At 35.1% G+C, this 20586-nt stretch overlaps 1 protein-coding gene across 3 annotated transcripts; it reads left to right on the top strand.

Annotated features, from left to right (window-relative positions):
* The first annotated feature begins 1080 nt into the window (after positions 1-1080).
* LOC136257311 (titin-like) lies at positions 1081-18735 on the top strand. 3 transcript variants are annotated; one of them, XM_066050432.1, is made up of 13 exons: positions 1081-1252; positions 2987-3067; positions 3737-3909; positions 5082-5241; positions 7350-7670; positions 9201-9452; positions 9558-9857; positions 10518-10784; positions 12073-12345; positions 14857-15001; positions 15377-15413; positions 16247-16438; positions 17521-18735. In XM_066050432.1, the coding sequence occupies exons 1-13, from the start codon at positions 1237-1239 to the stop codon at positions 18505-18507; spliced, it is 3204 nt and encodes a 1067-aa protein (XP_065906504.1). In that variant the 5' UTR covers positions 1081-1236; the 3' UTR covers positions 18508-18735. The 3 variants fall into 3 exon arrangements, with proteins under 3 accessions (XP_065906504.1, XP_065906515.1, XP_065906524.1); XM_066050443.1 differs by having other exon boundaries at positions 1081-1350; XM_066050452.1 differs by lacking the exon at positions 7350-7670.
* The last annotated feature ends 1851 nt before the right edge of the window (positions 18736-20586 follow it).

Raw genomic sequence — 20586 nt, 5'->3', positions numbered from 1 at the left:
GACAATTCTGTAATTAAGCAATTATGTTGTTTACAACATTACTTTTTATTGATTAGTGTAGTATTTAATGAGATGGAATTCAGCTATAATAAAATACGTTTGCATTATTATGTGCAAACATTTGAATATTTCATTAGCACCAATTATTCATTCAGTGCGTAATGCTTAAGTATTTGAAAATTTTATGATCAGCTGTAACACAATTTTTTTATTATATCAACCACTCAGGTTAGTGTTACATGTATCTGCAGTGTAAATTGTTACTATCAGCTGTCAGGTCTTCACGGATTCTCAATGTCTACTAAATGAGTAGCTATATGATCGTACTGTAGTAATTAAACAATGTTTGTGCATGTAATGTCAGTTCATTTATACAGGCCCATCTACAGTAAGCTATCATACGATAGTGTACTAAGTATCACATGTTACGATATGTATATATATATATATATATATATATATATCACTGTTACAATGAAGAGTAACCACAACTCTTTCCCAGTGTAGGGAGGATTTAACACCCCTGGAGAGTAACCATTACTCTAAAGGAGTAACACATGCTCTGAAGGTGGTGTCACTTACTCTTCAGAGTAACGGTTATTCTCTTCAGAGTGTTGGTTACTCTCCAGGGGTGTTAAATCCTCCCTACACACTGGGAACTCTATAGAGTGGTGGTTACTCTTCATTTTTAACAGTATAGCTAATCATTAATTTACATACCGTACCAATAATTTTGGTCGTACTACAGAGGTAGGTAGCTGCACTGAGGTAAAACTTCCCATAAAATGAGGAAATCTCGCTATTTTTACTGAGTTGGTAGCTAACTATCAATTGCAATGCCTAAGCAGCCTGGTAAGTTAACTAGCTATATACGTAGTTAGTTGTAAAGTCGTTGCTAGGTTGTGTAACTAAGTACGAAAACTATGCAGCAAAACTGTTTAGCTAATATAATTCATTGGGTGCTAAATTACTCCTGACAGTAGTGGGTTTCTGACCTACAAGACATGGTATTTCAATCACATTCCTAGAGCAACTATATAACATTTCAACCACCACTTGTTTAGATATGGAGTGGAGAAACAGCCAGCTACAACAGTGCTTACAGAAGTCAGGTAGCTCAGTGCAGTTTTGTGTCACAGCTACCCGCGGTTTGGCAGACGACGACGTTCACAGAAGGCAGAGCTCAGCTAGCTACCTGCTTCCTACAAACCATTCAGCACAGCTCACCTGGCCCCCATGATGGAAAGAAAAGGTGAGATGCCCCAAACGCAGTGAAGCGACGGTAGGCTAGTAAACTCGAGTCCGTGACACTGTGACATCTGGCCTGTCACAGTACAACCAATCAGTAACGTGAGTTTCTTTGCTATCTAATACCTCACGTGTTTATATATCTGGCTGCATAATGTTCTCAGAAGTTGTCAGAACATGTGAAGTCTGAAGCTAAAATGCACTACTGACTGTGGCAGGTCTAGCCAGAGGAGCTAGGATTTTAGATAGGGGTCTGAAATTAATACTGAGACCATGCAAAGTAGAAATTATTGACTACTGGTACAGTTCAAGATCTATAAAACCTGAAGCTGTGTGTTTCCATTGTTCACAGCACTGGTTTGTTGGCCTTAGCCTTTTTGGATGATATGTCACGTTATTTTACTAGCTGCATTAAAATCTATACAGAAACCATTAGAATAGCTTAGCAAACAAATATGAGTTTATGGAAAATTGTTAGGTCAGTAATACATACTAGTCGATAATCAGTCACTTAGGCTGCCCCATTATAAACTTTTTGATTATTTAGTAATTACTGTAGATAATTATTTTTAGACACACTTATATTGGTACCTAATGTACATGTACATAGGCCATTGTTTTTAGACACTAATGACTGAGTATGAATGCATTGATCAGCTGTGGCTGTACAGGATGAAATAATTTACCTACAGCATGGCTCATGCAGTTCACAATTCTAGCAGGCAACAAAGGAAAAATGACGCCTTGTTGATTATGTTTTTAAACAATTACATTGGTGTTTACTGTGTTTTCATAATCCAATTCAATAAAATTAATGTGCATGTGTTGTAGCTACTGGAAACAAGCAATAACTTAAAAGAGACCCATGGTAGCTTTCTGTGTATCTCCTCCTCAGCTGGTTCACTTAGGTAACCTCTCTTATAAGTGTGGTATGCTTGGCCAATATTTGTATTCATTAATAGCTTTTCACATAAAAAGTATACATACACATGTAGTTTGTATGCATAATTTTGTAGATCATTGGTATAATTGTAGATTGTAGATTGTTGGTATTCACACATCTATACTGCTGTATCATTTGTATATTAAGTTTCCATAGCTGGTGGTAAACACCTCACACAGGCTTAATGTTAATTTTGTATTATTATGACTATGGTTTTATCTGACAGTCCATAAATGGCTTTATAAAAATTAATAGCTGGAACTGATCTGCTAATGTGGAGGCCTGAAAATGTGGACACTGGTATAATTTGAATCCTAAACATAAATCTGATCAGCTGAGTACATGCATTGCTGACCAGCAGATTTTAATTTGCCTCAATGATATTAATCGGTGATGATCTCTATATCATTATTTTATTAAGGATAAGCATGTGTGGTGATAGCAGGCATAAGAAGTTGGCTTATAGAAAGTAATTACTTCATGTCAGCATGGGGGACTTTTGTCTTATAACAGCTATCTACTATTGCAGCACTAGTTCATTCTCTTAGAAACATGCAAGGCTACAGTGTCAGTATTTTTTTCTTTTTGTTAATGCTAAAAGCATGCCATTATCACCACATGGCTGTCATAATTTTACTGACCAATAAAGACAATTATGAGTGCTCTTCTTCCTTTACAAAGTCAAGATTATCATTTTGAGGTAATACTTTCCAGCATAGTAATGCAGTGTAGGTTTGGCAGGAATAGTATGATAAAGCACTTGTCTTAATAGCTCACTATATTTTATATGTCCAGGTAACATGAATACAATGATGAGGATTCCATTGATTACACTGATTACATCATTTCTGATTATGCTGGTTACTGCAGAGACTGGTAGGTTCCTGTGTGTACAGGCACATGTAGACAATTAGTAATATAGTCTTTGCAATGGAGTTTTGTAGTCTATCTTTCACTGTATAATACTGATTTATGTTTTAAGTTCATTAGTCACGAGGCAAACCAGGCATATAGGTTGTTATGCAAATTACTAGAGGGCTTGGTATGTACATCATTATTGAATATCTACACCACTGCATCCCGGACCTGGAGCCAGATGTAATAGCACAACAAAAAGGTTAAAGCAGTGATTTCACTTAGTGTTCAACTATGATCTGGCCCAGTGCATAGTCCTTTGTTCTTGACTGTGTGATAGACAACACACAGAATCATTGACATGTTAACCACAAACTGACACTTTGTGTTGCAAGCAAAAATTAATGGGACACAAGGGAGTAAGTCCTTGCAATGTACATTACGTGTTGCCAAATATGTATGGGCTGAATTAAACAGTATACACTGCTCGGGAACAGAGCCATTCTTGTACTGCTGATCATAGCAAGTATTAATGGACTAAAACTTAAAAATAGCAATAGTTTTACAAGTTGTAGACTGACAACTATAGTATAATCCTTTAAATTTTAAGACTTATAATCACTGACTATAGATTGTATATATACTTGTTTGTTCACCTTAAAACAATCATTATGGTAATATTTAACTCAGGTTTTAAAGATCCTGAAGTGGCACTGACATGTTCCAGTGAACCAACCAATAATATAGTGAGTGTGACATGGAGTCCAGTACATGAAGATCATGATTCTGTTGCGGACATTTTAAAGTCAGTGAAATTTCAGTATTGCAAAGTTGAAATACATTGTGAAAATGAATATGACAAGGTACATATAATTATCTGTAAATGGGTCTGCAAAAAAAAGGCACATGAGTATAGCTACATCTTTTTCATGGTTCATAACTTTTAATGTTTTATTCCATGGCCATTTCTTTTTCCCCTTATTAATCATTTAATGAGTTTTACAATGCAACTTACAGAATACAAATGTTCTATTCCAGTATTGATGTATGACCTGTTGTGCTTTGTGCACTGTTTTTGCAGGCCCAGTCATGCCTGCATTTTTTGAGATTCGCTGCATGTAATATTGGTATTTCTCTTTGAACACGCTAACATTAATGCTTGTAATACCAATGCATCAATCTATCATATACCAAAAAGGTTAACTTTGTATAATTATCACACAGTATATATAGTAGTACTGTATAATAGGAGTTGGAGTTTTTCTGGTCAATAAAAATCACCCAAAAACCAGCTTCACAATACTGTCCTGGTACCTTGGCAGCATTGGTTAAGTATAAGCAAGCCCAAAAGTGCCTTCAGTACAACTATAATGCTTCCAATGGGTAGCTAAAAATTTTTTGAATTAGAATTTTCTACTGACTGACTAGTGACTAGCTAACTGCCTGCCTGCCTGCCTGCCTGCCTGCCTGCCTGCCTGCCTGCCTGCCTGCCTGCCTGCCTTCCTTCCTTCCTTCCTATGCATGCCTACTAGCTTGATTCCTTCAGGCAAGCATAACTCGATAACAGCTAAGGCTATGGGCTTGATTTTTTCACTGTTTGACATCGCTTCATCCGTAGATGTGCCTTTTGGCATACTGCAGTATGTAAAATGCACACATCATGGACTTATGTGTTTTCGTTTGTATGCTGCGTAATGGGCCAAAAATAGGTGAAAGCAAAATATGATGACCACTTCACTTTTGAATCAGTAATTTATAGTTGGGGCCTGTGAATCGACCATATTTTTCATGGTGGATAGATTGATTGCAGAGGCTCTTTTACTGCTGTTGTTTGTTTGTATAGAGCACTGTGCGTAATGGGCTGAACATAGCTGAAAGCAAAGAGTCAATAATCGATGCATGTTCAGATAAAAATTTTAACTCTGGCGCCATAGTGGGTAGTTATTCTCAGCAGTCATAAACAATTTTCCTACAAACTGTGTCATTCAGATGTGTAGTTGCACACTTATTAGCATATGCACTGTGTTTACTATAGGTAGTTAATCAGTGTAGTGGAGGTAAAGTTGAGAATCAAGTTTATGAGTGGAGATCAGTTCCCAAATCAGAAAACTTTTGCAGTGTCACTGTTAAATATAGAGATTTCTATGATTCAGATAGAACAGTGCTCAGTAAAAAGAAAAACTGTTATTTTGAAAGTAAGCATACTGCTGTGAGTATGCATAATGTACGTATTTTGTAATCACTTGTTAGAAAATTTGATTCTTCTAATCCTTGTACATTTCATTACTCATGTCCCTGCTATAAATGTATGTATTCACTGCACACACACCTACGTAATTAATTGTAATTACACCTAGCTACTTTAATATAGACTACTATAGCACAGCTAGTAGACCTTCTGTGTATCCTTTACTAATTCAGTATTTGTAATCATATCCTTTTTGTATTATACTTTAATAGTAATAACAAGTATCGTTTAAGGCTCAGCCTGTGAAACCTGTTCACATACAGTAAAAAATACAGTAGCAAAAATTAAGTTACAAATATATAATAATTATATTGAATCAGATTTTTCCAATGTTCGTAATTGAGGCTTAAACTAATAATTGTTGGAGCATTAACAATGGAGTAGGGTAAGCTGTTCTCATTTATGACACAATTCCTAAAACATGTAATCTTGAACAAAAACCAGTATGAAAATCTTGTAATTATGACCACTGTTAGCATTAGGTGAGAAAAATAACGAGGGGTTTACATCAATTATAAAATGGCATGCATAAAATGCTTTGATCTTTGGAAGATAACAAGGTCTTTAAAATCCACTTAAGTGGTTAAAAACCTGCTAGCAGAAAGTACCTCAAAGCATTGCAAATCTTACTTTTGATCATTTATTCACTATGCACATTACAGGCTAACAGCCTTGCAGTGGGTGACTTCACACAAGCCAACATGAGTTTGACCACTCCATTCCTTTTACATACATGCCTAAAACAATTCAATTATGGGAGGTACTGTTTAACATTGTAGCTATGTTTCTAAGGATGAACTGAGAATTTCAGTAATATGACAGAAAATTCTGTTTATCACCCATCTGTTTTCTAGAGTGTTTTCAGCACATTGTGCAGTATATACAATGCTTACTGAGCATACTCAGCATGGATAGTATGCTGGGGGGTGTGCATGCTTTACAAGGACATTGATCAAGAAGAAACAACAGAAAAAAATAAAACTGACTGCTTTATTAGAGTATCTGGCTGCTCTAATAAAGTATCTCTGTTTTACTAGCATCATAAAAGCATCACTTTTTGGGAATCAAGGACATATACCGTAGAGTCTGGTTGTTAAGCGCATGTACTTATTAAGCGCATATTGTTTGTTAAGCGCACACTCGGTTCTGGTACTTAACCATGGTTGATAAGCGCATGTATGGATGAACACGAAAATCCAGCGCTAGTTGCAGCTGTACAAGAGAAGAAACGCTAAGGGTTCGCTAACAGTGCAAGGCACGAATTTTAGTGCGATATATGGAGGTGTGGCCATCGATATGGCCTAATAGCGTACCTTCCATGAAAGTAACGGTGTCATCTAAACTATAAATTCATGCTATTCACGAAGGATTTGAACACAAACTGAGCCAAACTGCGAAGCAACTGCAAACCATACCACCACAAGAGGAACAAATCCATCATAAAATGTTTATTAGGCGCATGCGCTTAACAAGTATATGTTAATTTCAAATTTTTTCGTCAAACATTTATTAAGCGTATGCGCTTAACAACCAGACTCTACGGTATATTAGCTGAGCCCCACAAAGTGGTCAGGTTACATACAGCCCAATCAACAGGATTAGTGGCACCATCCCTGGATCCAACAGGTCACATTTTGTGTAATTAATCTTAATTTTATTCAATAACAACCTACAACAAATAAATATGTTTAAATTTCAGCAGAACTGTAATATTACTGTACATTCAACTCTCTTTAGTTTGTGTACCAGCAGTTGCTATCTACATAGTCAAAAGTTTTATTATATTTTAAACTACTGTACATCTAAAGCAGGTTATAAGGTTATAATTATGAGATGTCAAGCAGTACTTTTTTCTGAAAAATGAGATGGGTACAATTATTGTAAGAATCATACTTACCATTTGAGTTGCCTTATTTAATTACTGCCAAGGACTGATATTACTGACTTTCTTTTGTGATTTCCAATAAGCAAAACTCTGTGATTTAATACATGCATATAAACAAAGTTTAAACTTGTACATGGATTAACACTTTAGCACACATCTACTCTCCACAGATCCTATAGTTAATGTCAGTGTTACTCCAGTCAATAGCATCACTTTGGGTCTACCACTGATGTTGGAATGTACTGTAGTCACGTGGAGTGGTCTTCGTGACAGTGTGAAGGTTGTGTGGATGACCAATAATAATGAAATCAAAAGAATAACTGTACAAAATGTGGCTAAATCTTTATTGAATAATTTAACAATATATACAGACAATTACAACACCTCCGACATTACTCTACAAGACAATGAAGATGAATTTTCTTGTCAAGTTGAATTCAACATACCATCATCAGTAAATTATTCAAATGTTTTTATTCTTAACATAACTGGTAAGTAGTGAAGTGTATACAGTAGTGAGTATATTATGAAACAATTGCCACATAGATAATTATATCCATATAAGTCTCAGTTTTTTTGAATCTTTGGGCAAAGATGTTAATATTTTTTTAAAACTATATTATTGAACATTTTTGGTAAATTTTGTGGCAATTTTATCTAATCCAAAATAGCTAAGCTGTAAAAAAGAGTGCAGCCTTCAAAAAGGCTATGGTGAAAAAAGATGTGAAATCCAAGGTGGCAGCCAAGAAATGGCTGTGATGGTAGGTTAATGGTAAAAATTTTAATAACGACAATTCAGGTGAATATTGTGCCAAAACCAAGCGGCGCCAAATTCACCTGAATTGTCGTTATTAAAATTTTTACCATTAACCTACCATCACAGCCATTTCTTGGCCGCCACCTTGGATTTCACATCTTTTTTCACCATAGCCTTTTTGAGGGCCATACTCTTTTTTTACGGCTTGGATATTAGATATATATATATATATATACTGTCATAATGATCTCTCTCACCGCCAAATCGCCATCCATGCCTACATACACTGTAGCAGGGTTACATATTAGACTTTTAACTCTCTAACATACATTTAATATAAACAATACTGGTTACTATTTTGTTGCTACTAACAAAATAAGGGAATTGCTGTATCCAACACTTCTACTATAACAGGTAATTATATTGTATTTCATTTCTACTCTGTTACTATGTATGTTTTATTGATGATTTTTGGGACTGGAAGCTGCAAACCTTTATGATTCATTTAATGTTGGTCAGTAAAAACTGTAGTATAACCACCATCAATGATTTGTCTCAAGCTGATATTGTTCACTTGTCAACTACCTTCCAATGATAGTGGTTGTTTTGGTTGGTGTGCAGGGTTCCATGTGATTATGCAATAGAACCAATGATATGATCAGCCAAGTGTAACTCTGAGGTTTGGGGGCAAAATATCTGGGGGTTCCGCAAATTTAAAACCATAGGGATTTCTAAGCTATCACTCCTCAAGCTAGTCTTGGGATGGAAGAGCTACTTTTGGAATGGGGAGAACTGAACTTGAGTCTGCCACACAAGACTCCATTCAGTGTCCGCACAATTTTTCCCCTGGTAGAACAATACCATAATCCATACTATTTGTTTTTTATCATCATTTTATGTAATTGGTTCCTTTTTTACATATATACTACCAGCCACAATGTTGAAGCAACCCATACACATGGTGTGCATGCGCTATACAATTAATACCTACTAATCTATGCTACCTCTAGTAAGTGCTGTGATGTAGGTGTTCTGCACATATGGTACATAGCCTTTATATACTCACCTGTGTTTGCTAGCTGCAATGCTACTACACAAGCACACACATTATCTCCCTTCATTATGTTTAACAAGTTAAACTCCATACTGTGTATGTACACAGTATTATTGTATTAATTTTGCTTTACACTTTATGATAGTAATAATGCAGTCAGCCTGTTTTTTTTTTATCCAAACACACTGTCTGTTTTGCTTCTCTATACAGTTGCTCCATATGATGTAAACATCACTGGTAACAGCACATACCCTCATGGGAGTCAGTTACAATTACATTGTTCATCAGAGGGTGGACCACAATTAGAATACAGTTGGAGCAGGACTAACACATTGTCAAATGACACAACTACTAACACCAACAACCTTACTATTAGTAATGTAACTGCACTTGATGGAGGAAATTACACTTGTACTATCACTAATGATGCTGGATCTAGTAATAATACTGTCACTGTCTATGGTGAGTTAGTTCATATCACATAATTCTGTATTTCTATCTTATGTGTATTTTTGCGAAACTTTGAGTGAGTGAATTAGTTAAAATATCATTCAATGTTGTTAACAGTTGGACCAGTGTTCACTACTCATCCAATGAATCAGGAGGAGGTTATTAATGACAGTTTTACACTACAGTGTACAGCAGAAGGATTCCCTACACCATCTATACAATGGTACCTCGATAATACCATGATCACTAATAGTAGTAATAGATCTATTGTTGACACTACATCAATGAACAGTATTACTAGTATACTGAGAGTTATAATGGCTGACTTTACTGATACTGGCCTGTACCACTGTGAAGCTAACAGTAGTGTGTTTGTTGATAATGTGAACAGTGACATGATGAATATCACTGTAGTAGGTGAGTGTGGATTAGTATAGTAGTATACAAGTACATAATGTTTCCTGCAAATATACAATACATTATATGATGTAAGACACACTGCTGTACAATACACATACCTTATGCATAAATCTAAAACAAGGCTTCCACACGCATCCAATTTTCTGACTTTAACCCACTGTAACTTGAGTACTCAGCAAGCTATTGGCCTAACTTTTTCACAACGTCCTTCCATGGCGCAGTATAATACCAGGTCAACATTTGAAGCTAACGGCATACTCCTACACTGAGTTATGGCACTTCAAAGTCATAAAAGTGGATGTGTGTGGAAACCTTGTTTTATCAAATTCAGTCAAACATAGATTTGGTTTGCTCTTGACCTCATAATAAAAGTGATCACTATGTGGAATGGCTATATATAGACTAAAGTGCTTTGCCAACATACAGTAATATTAGCACGTTATTAATAGTGACAATGTGAAATTTAAAGCCGCATTACATACTGATATGCACTTTTTTCTCACACCATTACCGGAAAATACAAAACCATAGCATTCCACACTAGATCAATACCTATGTTAAAATAGTATTCAGTGTATAGTAAAAATAGATCAAAGCTGTTGAAAGTTGGTAGCTGTGTATCAATCAATATTAATGTGTTGTATTTTCCTTGTGTAGAGAGACCTGTGGTAACCCCTTCCACTCACAATGTTAGTTTGGGAACTAGCATAACATTTGAATGTACAGAGTTTGGTTCTTCACCGTTTACCTACCAATGGTTCATGAGAAATACATCAATGGAAGAAAGTGATAAGTTATTAGTTGGAGAGGATAAGAACACTTACAACATATCATCAGTATTGTACAATCACACTGGACTATATTTCTGTGAAGCTAGTAATATGTTAGGAATTCTTTCTAATTCAACTCCTTCTAGTCTAATAGGTGAAAATTGTTATGATGTGTACTTATTTCATTACCATAACATTATGCTGTTAAATTAAACAGTACTGTATGTTGATTTTGCTAGTGTATTTTTTTAAGTACATATATGATACTAGTATACCTGTATATCCCTTTAAGCATTACATTTGTAAATGTTATCCCAAACATTTGAGAATGATTGAATAACTCAGAAAATTGGCCTTTGCCCCAATTAACTATTGCCATTATTACAACACATTCCTTGTAACAAGAAAACATTTATCATGTATAGTTTTCTCTCTTATGTATATATTAAACAGTATGTTTAGTGGGGTTCTCCCATGCAATGACGGGCACCACCCAAAATGCTGACTTTAAAGTCATAATAGAAATATCATGCGTAATGAAAATCACCTTTGCAGAATTTTCATAATCCATCAATGTTAAATACAGTGTTAAAAAGAAGAAAACACTTACAGGCAGTTGGATATTGAATTTATAAAAAAAGTTTCCAAGACCCAAACTTTTGTCTGTCTGTCTGACCACAGTCACAAGGCTAGAGGCCAAATGAAGTAGCACACGGCCACCATTTCACACCACAATAGCAAACTCACAGTTACCATATGCCTTTTCTAATTCTGATGAGTGTCTGACTTCTACACTTTACTATTCCTTTATCTTCAATTACATGGTTGTGTTACTTTTCGTGCAAGGAAACTGTACCTAATTTCCATATTGACACTTTCCTTAGAGGAAAATACGTAGTTAAATGCCACAAAACTATCTGGAGCATTTTAGAGGGACTAGATATGTGTAGCTGCACTTTTAAAACAATCACAGAACCATGCCCTTAAATGATCATAACACACTACCATGCCCTCAATGATAAGGGCTACTGCAGGCAACCACTCTGTTTAATGATCTAGCTGCAGTCAGCTGTTGTTTTGCTATAGAAAGCAAGACATGGCAAAGATATTAATCCATAGTGAACATCATAGCTCAGCAGTGAGATTGAGATAATCTAATAAAGCAGTCACAGCCACGTATGTGTATAGCAGCTATGCTAAGTTGATAAACTGTTTAAATAATAAAGTATGGTTCCAGTGATAAAAAGTAGTGATACCAGAGATATGAATGATGATAGCTACATATGTGGGAAAATTCCTACTTTGGCATTGAACAGATAGTGGTAACATGCCAATGTAGGGATTTCCATCATCATTGTTTCACTATTTTTATTGGTGGTTCAGTAGTAGTGGCAATTGTACTAGTACATTATTCAGTAATTATATATCCTTACCTCACACAGTTCGTCCAAGCATAATTGAACATCCAGTGACAATACAGTCAGTCTACCCAGGAGAGATGGTGAACCTCAGTTGTAGAGCTGAAGGTTTCTCTACACTTAGTTATAGCTGGTTCATGGTGGAGTCTGGTTCTAATATTGTAGTGGAGATTGGGAATACAACTAATCCAACATACACTATTACTAATCCCATTTATAATCAAAACAATACTGGTTACTATTGTGTTGCTACTAACAATGAGGGAATTGCTGTATCCAACACTTCTACTCTGATAGGTAATTATATTGTATTTTATATTTAATACAAAATACCTTGTTATATACTTCATGTTATTATGTTTTGTCCTCTTCTGATTTAGCAGTATGATGTTATTTATACACCACTCTATGTCAGTTTTTGTAAAATGTTGATGTTTAACTTTATTTAGATGCTTTAAACATTACTCAGAAGTACTGTAAAAATAATTAACTATATGTAGATCTCATACAGTATATGGTAGTACCAAAGCAAATTGTTCGCTCCAGAATGGTGATATTAACAATCGTCAAACATTTTCATGGAAGAGTTGTAGTATATCTGACATTGAATCTAGTGTTAAAAATAAACCATATCCTTACATAATTACCTGTAGCATTTCTTATGAATCTTCGTAAGCAATTTCTTGGTTAGCTTACTTCCTGTACTTACCTACCAGTCTCCATGCCTGATTTCTCAACCAGACACTAGGTTAGAGACTAGACAACGCATCAAGCTCACTTCTGTGTCTCACCTAAACTCTGTGTCGTCTGTCTTACCTAGTTTTTTGTTTTTCCTTTAGTTTTTGATTTTTTCTACAGTAGCATTATAAGAAAAACCAAAACTGAACCATTACTGCTTAGTAATTAAAATTCTACATATATAGCCCTATGAAATTGAAGGTACTGTGTTGTAGTGTATGAGCAAAGTGGAGTGTTACTACAAGGCCTCGGGGTTACTAAATTCTGTAGAACACTGTGTTTTGAACCCTAATTAATTTAGACTGTAACTCATTATTGCATCTTAACAGCTTTTTGTAAATGATAAGTGTATCATTAATTAGTAGAAATAAGCCCTCTAAACCTCCTTCTAATTCAATGCGTCCATTTAAATGCCCATGCATTCCCAATGTTACAGGCATGTGCTTGCCATGTTACATTTTGAAGTAAACTACAAACTCATTGTCATTCCTTGATAGCTACTTGCAAACAGGAAATGCAGCACTGAGTAAAACAAGCCCATTACACCTCCTTCTAATTCGGTATAATGGCTGTTGCTATATATCTATTTAGAAGCATATGCATTTCCAATATTACAGGCACCATAGATAATAGACATCCCATACTGGATTGGAAAGTGCTTAGCGCCACCTAATATCTATCCGCACTTTGTGCCCCTTATTCTGTACACAGTACCAGGAGTGGATTTTATTAACACATGTTTTGCTTACTGGCGAGTAGTAGGTGCACTGCTATGTATAAGGTTTGGCTTATTCATGTACTGATGTGAATTAGGTAAAACAAGGGGAAAAGAGGTGGGGTTTGTGAACTTGACTAAACTGAAGTGAATATATCATGAAACCCATACCAGTACATGTAGCACTAGTAATTAATAAGTATCAGCCTTAAACTGCAACCCACCATTTTCACAAACATGTGCAAATACTTTTATATGGAAAGTACCTATACCAGTAGTAGGCCAATTGCCACCCAAGAAACAATCTACTAAACTTACTAGTTAAAGCAACTGAGCTGTATCCAGACAGTAAAACAGAATCTTCTAATGAAAAAGAGTGTTTTAAAAGTTTAGGTGCAAAACGTGGATAGTCACGTAGTTCTGTATGGGAATTATGTGTGCTTTCAATCCAGGTAGTGGTGTCTATTATCTATGCAGGCACATAATTGCCGTGCTTCAGACCTGAGCATGCCACTATAGGATTTAGAGACCACATTTTTCAACCAATCAAATTTCAGTATCAAACTTGAGTATATCATATTTTCACAATTTTTTACCAGGGCCAGAGCCCACAGTCCAGCTGGTCTGGCATTGGTCCGACTACTTTTCAGTTTGTAAAATGAATTAGTGATCAAGACACTTTAATAGTACAGTCAGCATAGTACTTACTCTAATAAAACAGTCAACATGATGCTGTAATAAAATATTCAGTAGAATATATTATCTACTCTTCTAATTACACTGCTTGGCCTAAGCCATTACAGCTATGTCAATTATGTTGGGCTTTTCAAAAAAAGTTCCAATGTATTATACTGTATGCATGGCATTATATTGGGGTACTTAATGCTTTTGCATTCACAAATTACTTCCAAATCTCAAAGAACCACATATTAACTTTCATTTTCAGAAGCACGGATAAAATTAGCTAGATACGAAATTGAATTGATTGCTCTGTAACACAAAATTACCAGGATATATATATCTAATCAAAAACAGCCAAACTGTAAAAAAGGTGCGACCCCAAAAAAGGCCATGGTGAAAAAAGATGTGAAATCCAAGGTGGCAGCCAAGAAATGGCTGTGATGGTAGGTTAATGGTAAAAATTTTTAAGAATGACAATTCAGGTGAATTTTGAGCCAAGACCAAGTGGCACCAAATTCACCTGAATTGTTGTTATTAAAATTTTTACCACTAACCTACCATCACATCTATTAATATTACATAAGTTAAATGTTAGATAGTCAGTTTCTCATTATATTTGCATAAAATATTACATTGATGTTCATATATAACAATACTCATGTTCACTTATACAGTATCTCCAAAAAGCTCATCACTACCCACCACCACTTCTACTCCCTCCATCCTGGTGATAACCATAGTGATGTCATCAACAATCATTGTAACTATAGTGATTGTTATTATTATTTGTGGAGCAATCTTATTGAGAAATTGGAACAGGTAAAGATGTAGTATAATGATATTGACATACGTACTTTAGAGAACATGTCAACATGCGTATGGTGTAGCAATGCCTTCTCACTTGCATGATGTTGTATCTATCAAGTAATTGATTGTTGTAATGTTAGTCTAGCTCTAAAATAATAAAGGCCAAGGGAAGCAACTAAAAAATGTTACCATATCTTAAATGTTAAAACAAAGCTTTCTGCAACAAATTGAACTTATGGTTGGCTAGTCACAACAATTACAAGAGCAAAATCATATTGTTTTCTATAGCATGTTCAGTAAAGAAATAATTTATAATGTTATTGTGTGTGGGTATACACACGCTATAGTTAACTGAAATACTAGTACATCTTAATGTTTACCTTATAGAGAGACTAAACAGTCATCCAAAAAGCTGCCAAATTGGGTAAGGCCTAGTATAAGTTATTATTGGTATTTGTATAAAAGCAACAACTTTATTAGCTTGCTTAGTATCCCGCTTTAACTACCTTGCTTGAATTTTTGTTCACAGGTGATAGGATTATAAAATAAATTAAAAAGCAAAAAAACACTCATAACATTTGTTACCACAGATGATGCTTTGACACCTTAACATGTTATACTGACATTAAAAATTTTTCAATTTTGCAAACTTATTCAGTCTGCTCAGCATATTGACAATTTATGCACATGTTATATGCACATTGCCTTCATGTTTAATGCTTGTGTATTGGTGAACTTTGAGCACAAGTACTGTTTTAGTGTTTAGTTTGATGCTCATGAAAAATAGTGTTTGCTGTATTAGAGTAAATGGATGTTCTATTTGAGTTGTAAATGTTTTTACTGGAATATCCTTTAGCCTACCACACTTGCAACACACACACATATGTACATGTGCACGTACACTTGCACACACACACACACACACACACACACACACACACACACACATACACACACACACATGTACACACACGCACACATGTACACACACATGTACACACACACACACATGTACACACACACACACATGTACACACACACACACATGTACACACACACACACACACACACACACACACACACACACACACACACACACACACACACACACACACACACACACACACACACACACACACACACACACACACACACACACACACACACACACACACACACACACACACACACACACACACACACACACACATACACACACACACACACGTTTATTACTGTATGTTACTAACTTCACAGATATCACTTGTTGGTGACGATTACTACTCAGTAGTTGGTACAGATGAACCAAGTATATGTGAAGATATTGAAGGAATAAGTTTGCAAGATGACACAGCTGATGGTAACAAAGAAGAATACAAAGCTATTACTGATTACAATTTGCTGCTAAGATCAATACTTTATCCCAAGCTCACAATAGACTTTAAAAGGGTATAGTACAGATTATGTATTAAAATTTAAGTGATCCATGTACACAATGATCTTGTTAGGTCACTCCAACTTTAGTATTTTTCTGGTCCACAGTCTGTATTCTGATATATACATAATATACCTTGTTGAAATTTCAGATTTCATATAATTATTGGGCTCCAACAAATAATTTTGCTGAATGTAACTGTTGGTATCTAGCATGCTCAGCTGTTTACTACATAGATAGCTATCATCAATGAAAAACTACAAATTATTGAAATATATATATATATATGCTGTAGATTGATATACTCTAAACTTACAGTCAGAATACCCTGATATACTTTCATTTTAATTGTTGCTTTGTTGCAAAAGTCCACATTTAAAACCCATAGAAACATAATTACCAGATTTGGTTATATAGCATGTTCAAGGCTGTATATAGCTAGCAATCATTGACCAAGATACAAAATTTTAATTTTTAGCAAAGTTTCAAGGTGAAAAGTTTGCACTCAGCTGACTTTTGATGTCGAAACCAACAAGTTGTCTTGTGTTTTATTGCTATTATAAATATGTAGCCTTCTGTATTATGTGATGGCTATGTATAGTTAATATGTACTTACACATACAGTATGGCCATTAATAATTAACTCATGTTTCCCGGATCCAGCCGGTCAGTGTTTTGGCAAACCCAAAATCACATTATCTTTATAGAAGTGCTAATGTAGTTGTAGACTGTTAAATATTGTGAAAGCAAGTAGCAAAGAGGAAGGAAATAGAGCTCCCTCACTTTATTTCAGAAGGACTTCAGCTGCTGAAACTGTAAATATTGCGATCCTCTAATAGAACAGCCAAATGCACTCTAATAAAACAATCAGTTGCAGTTGAAATGATGTACAATTTTATCCTTTTTGACCTGCCAAGTCTCTACTAAAGGGTAAATAGTTCAATGAATTTGACTTCTAAATATTATTATTCCAGAGTCCCATGTGTATTGTTATTGCTATGAATCCCTAGCTATATGTCTTGTATAGATGAATCATCAATATCCACTTAAATCATACAATTGCATGTAAGCACTTGGTATACTATTTAATACTTAGAAATACAAAGAATCTTCTCAAGACAATTTTCATGAAATAGTTTCAGCAGAAAGTTCCCCTGGACCTTATATTCATGTGAAAGACAGTCTTGGCAATCCTGCACATGACTATGATGACAACCAATGTGATACTGCAGAGAATGGGTCAACTCCTCAAATAGTTGGAACTGCAAGTATATCAGAAAATGAAGGATTTGTGAAACAAATTTCAAATCCACAACAAAAATTTCAGGTAACATCAACAAGTGGAGAATATTTTGATGAAACTTCTACTTTTGATCAAACTCACAATTTCTTGTCAGAAGATAGTGGTGACCTTGTAGGTCAGTATATAGGTGAACAGTCTAGTTTAATTGTCAGGCCATTATCAGCAAATGCAATATTAGCAGATCATTCTTTTTCTTTACAACAATCACCTCGCCCAATATCAGCAAACGAGGATTATACATTTCTAAATTCTAACTCAGAACAATTTGTTTTATCTGATCAAGAACTTACCATAGAGCAAGGCCTTCAACCAACTTTGGCTAGTGGGGAATATGTACATGAATTGACTGCCACAGCACAAACCTTTAGGTCATCTAATGATGAAAATCATAACGATATCTCCAAACAAAATGTTCAATCAACATCAGCAACTGGAGAATACACAGAACTGTCAACAGGTGGCAAATTTATTTCCTCCTCAGAACAAATTCTCAGTCAGCCATCATCAAATGACACACTCTCAACTCATATTCCTACTTCACTACAAGGTCTTCGACCTACATTAGCCACAGGAGAATATTTGGATCGTTTATCTACTACAGAGCAGATCTTGTCTCTACAAAGAAGTTCAACTAATGGAGCACAGAATCTAGATGTAATTAATAGCAATAAAGCTAATGGAAATCCAGTCTCAGTGATTAACACTTTAATGCTATGTACACAACAAGAGTTACCTCTTAAAGTAAACAAGAATGGCTATGTTGAAGAGACCAAAGTTTAATCCCAATCATAATGATTGTTATTAAAAACTACTACAAGCTACTGTACAATACCTTCCATTTAAATAGTAACAGTACCCATTTTGCAATTTGTTGAATTGTTTCTAATTTTCGTATGATTTACATGAATGACTGCTCTATTAGAGTAGTTCGATTTTATGTAAAAAATTATGTAAGAAATTTTCGTACAAATTTTGCATAAGAAAATTATATTATGGCAGTTCACTATAGTACATTGTAAAATGCCCTTTTTGATAACTGTTAAGGTATACTGTTTTAATACATATACGTAACTACACATTATTTGTGACTGGCTCTGTGAAAACCTGTCTTATATATAGCCTTTCTAGTCAGTTGACTTCACTGAAGCACAACTTCAACTTCATGTTAAAATGACTTATCAACTTAAAACTTTTACAGACACATGTGCTATGATCTATAGACAATCTGACCAAACTGTTAAATATTATAGATTGACAAAAAGAAAATATCAGCAGAAAGTTTGTACTTTTGAAAAGGTCATAGACTAGAGCAGAACCAGTCACATTTCTTGTTCTGGTTTTACAGAGCCATTCATGTTTCTTGGTTCAAATTATATAGCTAACATCTGTCTTGTATTTTTACATTATAGTTGCAACATACACAGTCGTGGGTGTCATTTATTGGACAGACCAATTACAAGTTAAACAATGATCTTAATGCAAATTGCATAATTGTCAAGTCAAGTTGCTAACCTAGCCATTACCTAGATTCTCTGATCTAAAAATTAAACTTAATGTTTTCAAATAAGGGTGTGGCCTTTCCTAAAAATGCTATATATCATTGATCAGTTTCAATCTAAGATAGTGTTCACTCCTAAGGTAGAATGCCTTATCATCTGACTATACAACTACACTTCCTGTACCCAATGGGATCTGCAGTTTAGGAGTGTCTGCTGTGTCTACTGTGCATTGTGTCTGCTATGTCCATTGAGTCTATACTGCATCTGCTGTATCCATTGTGCAGAACTTAAAAATTTGTTTTGCAACTAGCCCTAGCTGAAATAACAATTGGGAAGGAACAGGATGGGTATTAGCTACACATGGTTGAAACTATTGTTGTTTGGAGGAGGCAGGCCGAAGGGAGTTCTCACTATAAACATACAACTTGGGGTTGGTGTGTGCTCCCACACGAAATTTTGAACAGTAGCTATCACAATATTAAATCTGGAAGCAATCATTTGACCAAATATTGGACAGACAATAGGCAAGAGATATGGAAAAATGGAAATAGCTAGTGAAGGGAATTTTTAAAAAGAACTATATAGTAGCTACCTAGCTACAAGATAAGCAATTTGTTTTGAAAATTTTTGAATAACAACTAGCTATCATATTATAGGGGTAGTTTCAAGGCATTTCTAATCTTACTAGTGGATTGTAAAAGAGAAAATTTAAAAGTAGTTATTACTACACTGGAATATAAAACAAAATGGTGGACCACAAATAAAAGTGAAATTTTTCTATTTAGAGATTGGATTTTGAGGTACTTTTAGTCAAACAAGTGCATGAAAATTTTTGGGATTTTCAACTAGAGTAGGGACCATAGCACATCAATAAAAAGTACTGAAACAAGTTGGAGTAGTTCATGATATTAAATCACAGTAACACAATAAGAAGTGTCATATCCCTACTGTGCTCAAGATACCATAACAGAAATGCACAGTAGGGACATAACACTTCTTATTGTTTTACTGTGTTTTAATATCATGGACTACTCCACTTGTTTCAGTACTTTTATCGATGTACTATAGTCCCTACTCTAGTTGAAAATCCCAATTTTTTGTGTACTTGTTTGTTAACTTTTTTTGTAAATAATTTATTATGACTGGTGAACCCACGTATACCGCATCTGAAAGGGCGCCGCGCGTCCCAGCTATATCAATTGTCGTCTGAAAAGTGAAGTATATCCATTACGCTTTGTTGTCATCTATGTTCAACCCGTTACACAGCATTTCGAATCAAGAACTGTTCGGAAAGCACCTCTATAATCTACGCATATCAAAAGAAATGGTGCCGCGCGCCCCAATTTTATTAATTATCGTC

Source organism: Dysidea avara, chromosome 1 (genome assembly GCF_963678975.1).
Source record: "Dysidea avara chromosome 1, odDysAvar1.4, whole genome shotgun sequence".
Classification (NCBI taxonomy): domain Eukaryota; kingdom Metazoa; phylum Porifera; class Demospongiae; order Dictyoceratida; family Dysideidae; genus Dysidea; species Dysidea avara.
The sequence above is the reverse complement of the archived record's forward strand: the minus strand, read 5'-3'. Positions and strand labels throughout refer to the sequence as shown.

What these genes read in the sequence shown, in the direction of transcription:
- LOC136257311 (XM_066050432.1), top strand. An exon ending in CAACACTTCTACTCTGATAG is followed by an intron (nt 12,346 to 14,856) that starts GTAATTATATTG and finishes TCACTTATACAG; the next exon opens with TATCTCCAAAAAGCTCATCA. An exon ending in TCACAATAGACTTTAAAAGG is followed by an intron (nt 16,439 to 17,520) that starts GTATAGTACAGA and finishes TTTAATACTTAG; the next exon opens with AAATACAAAGAATCTTCTCA.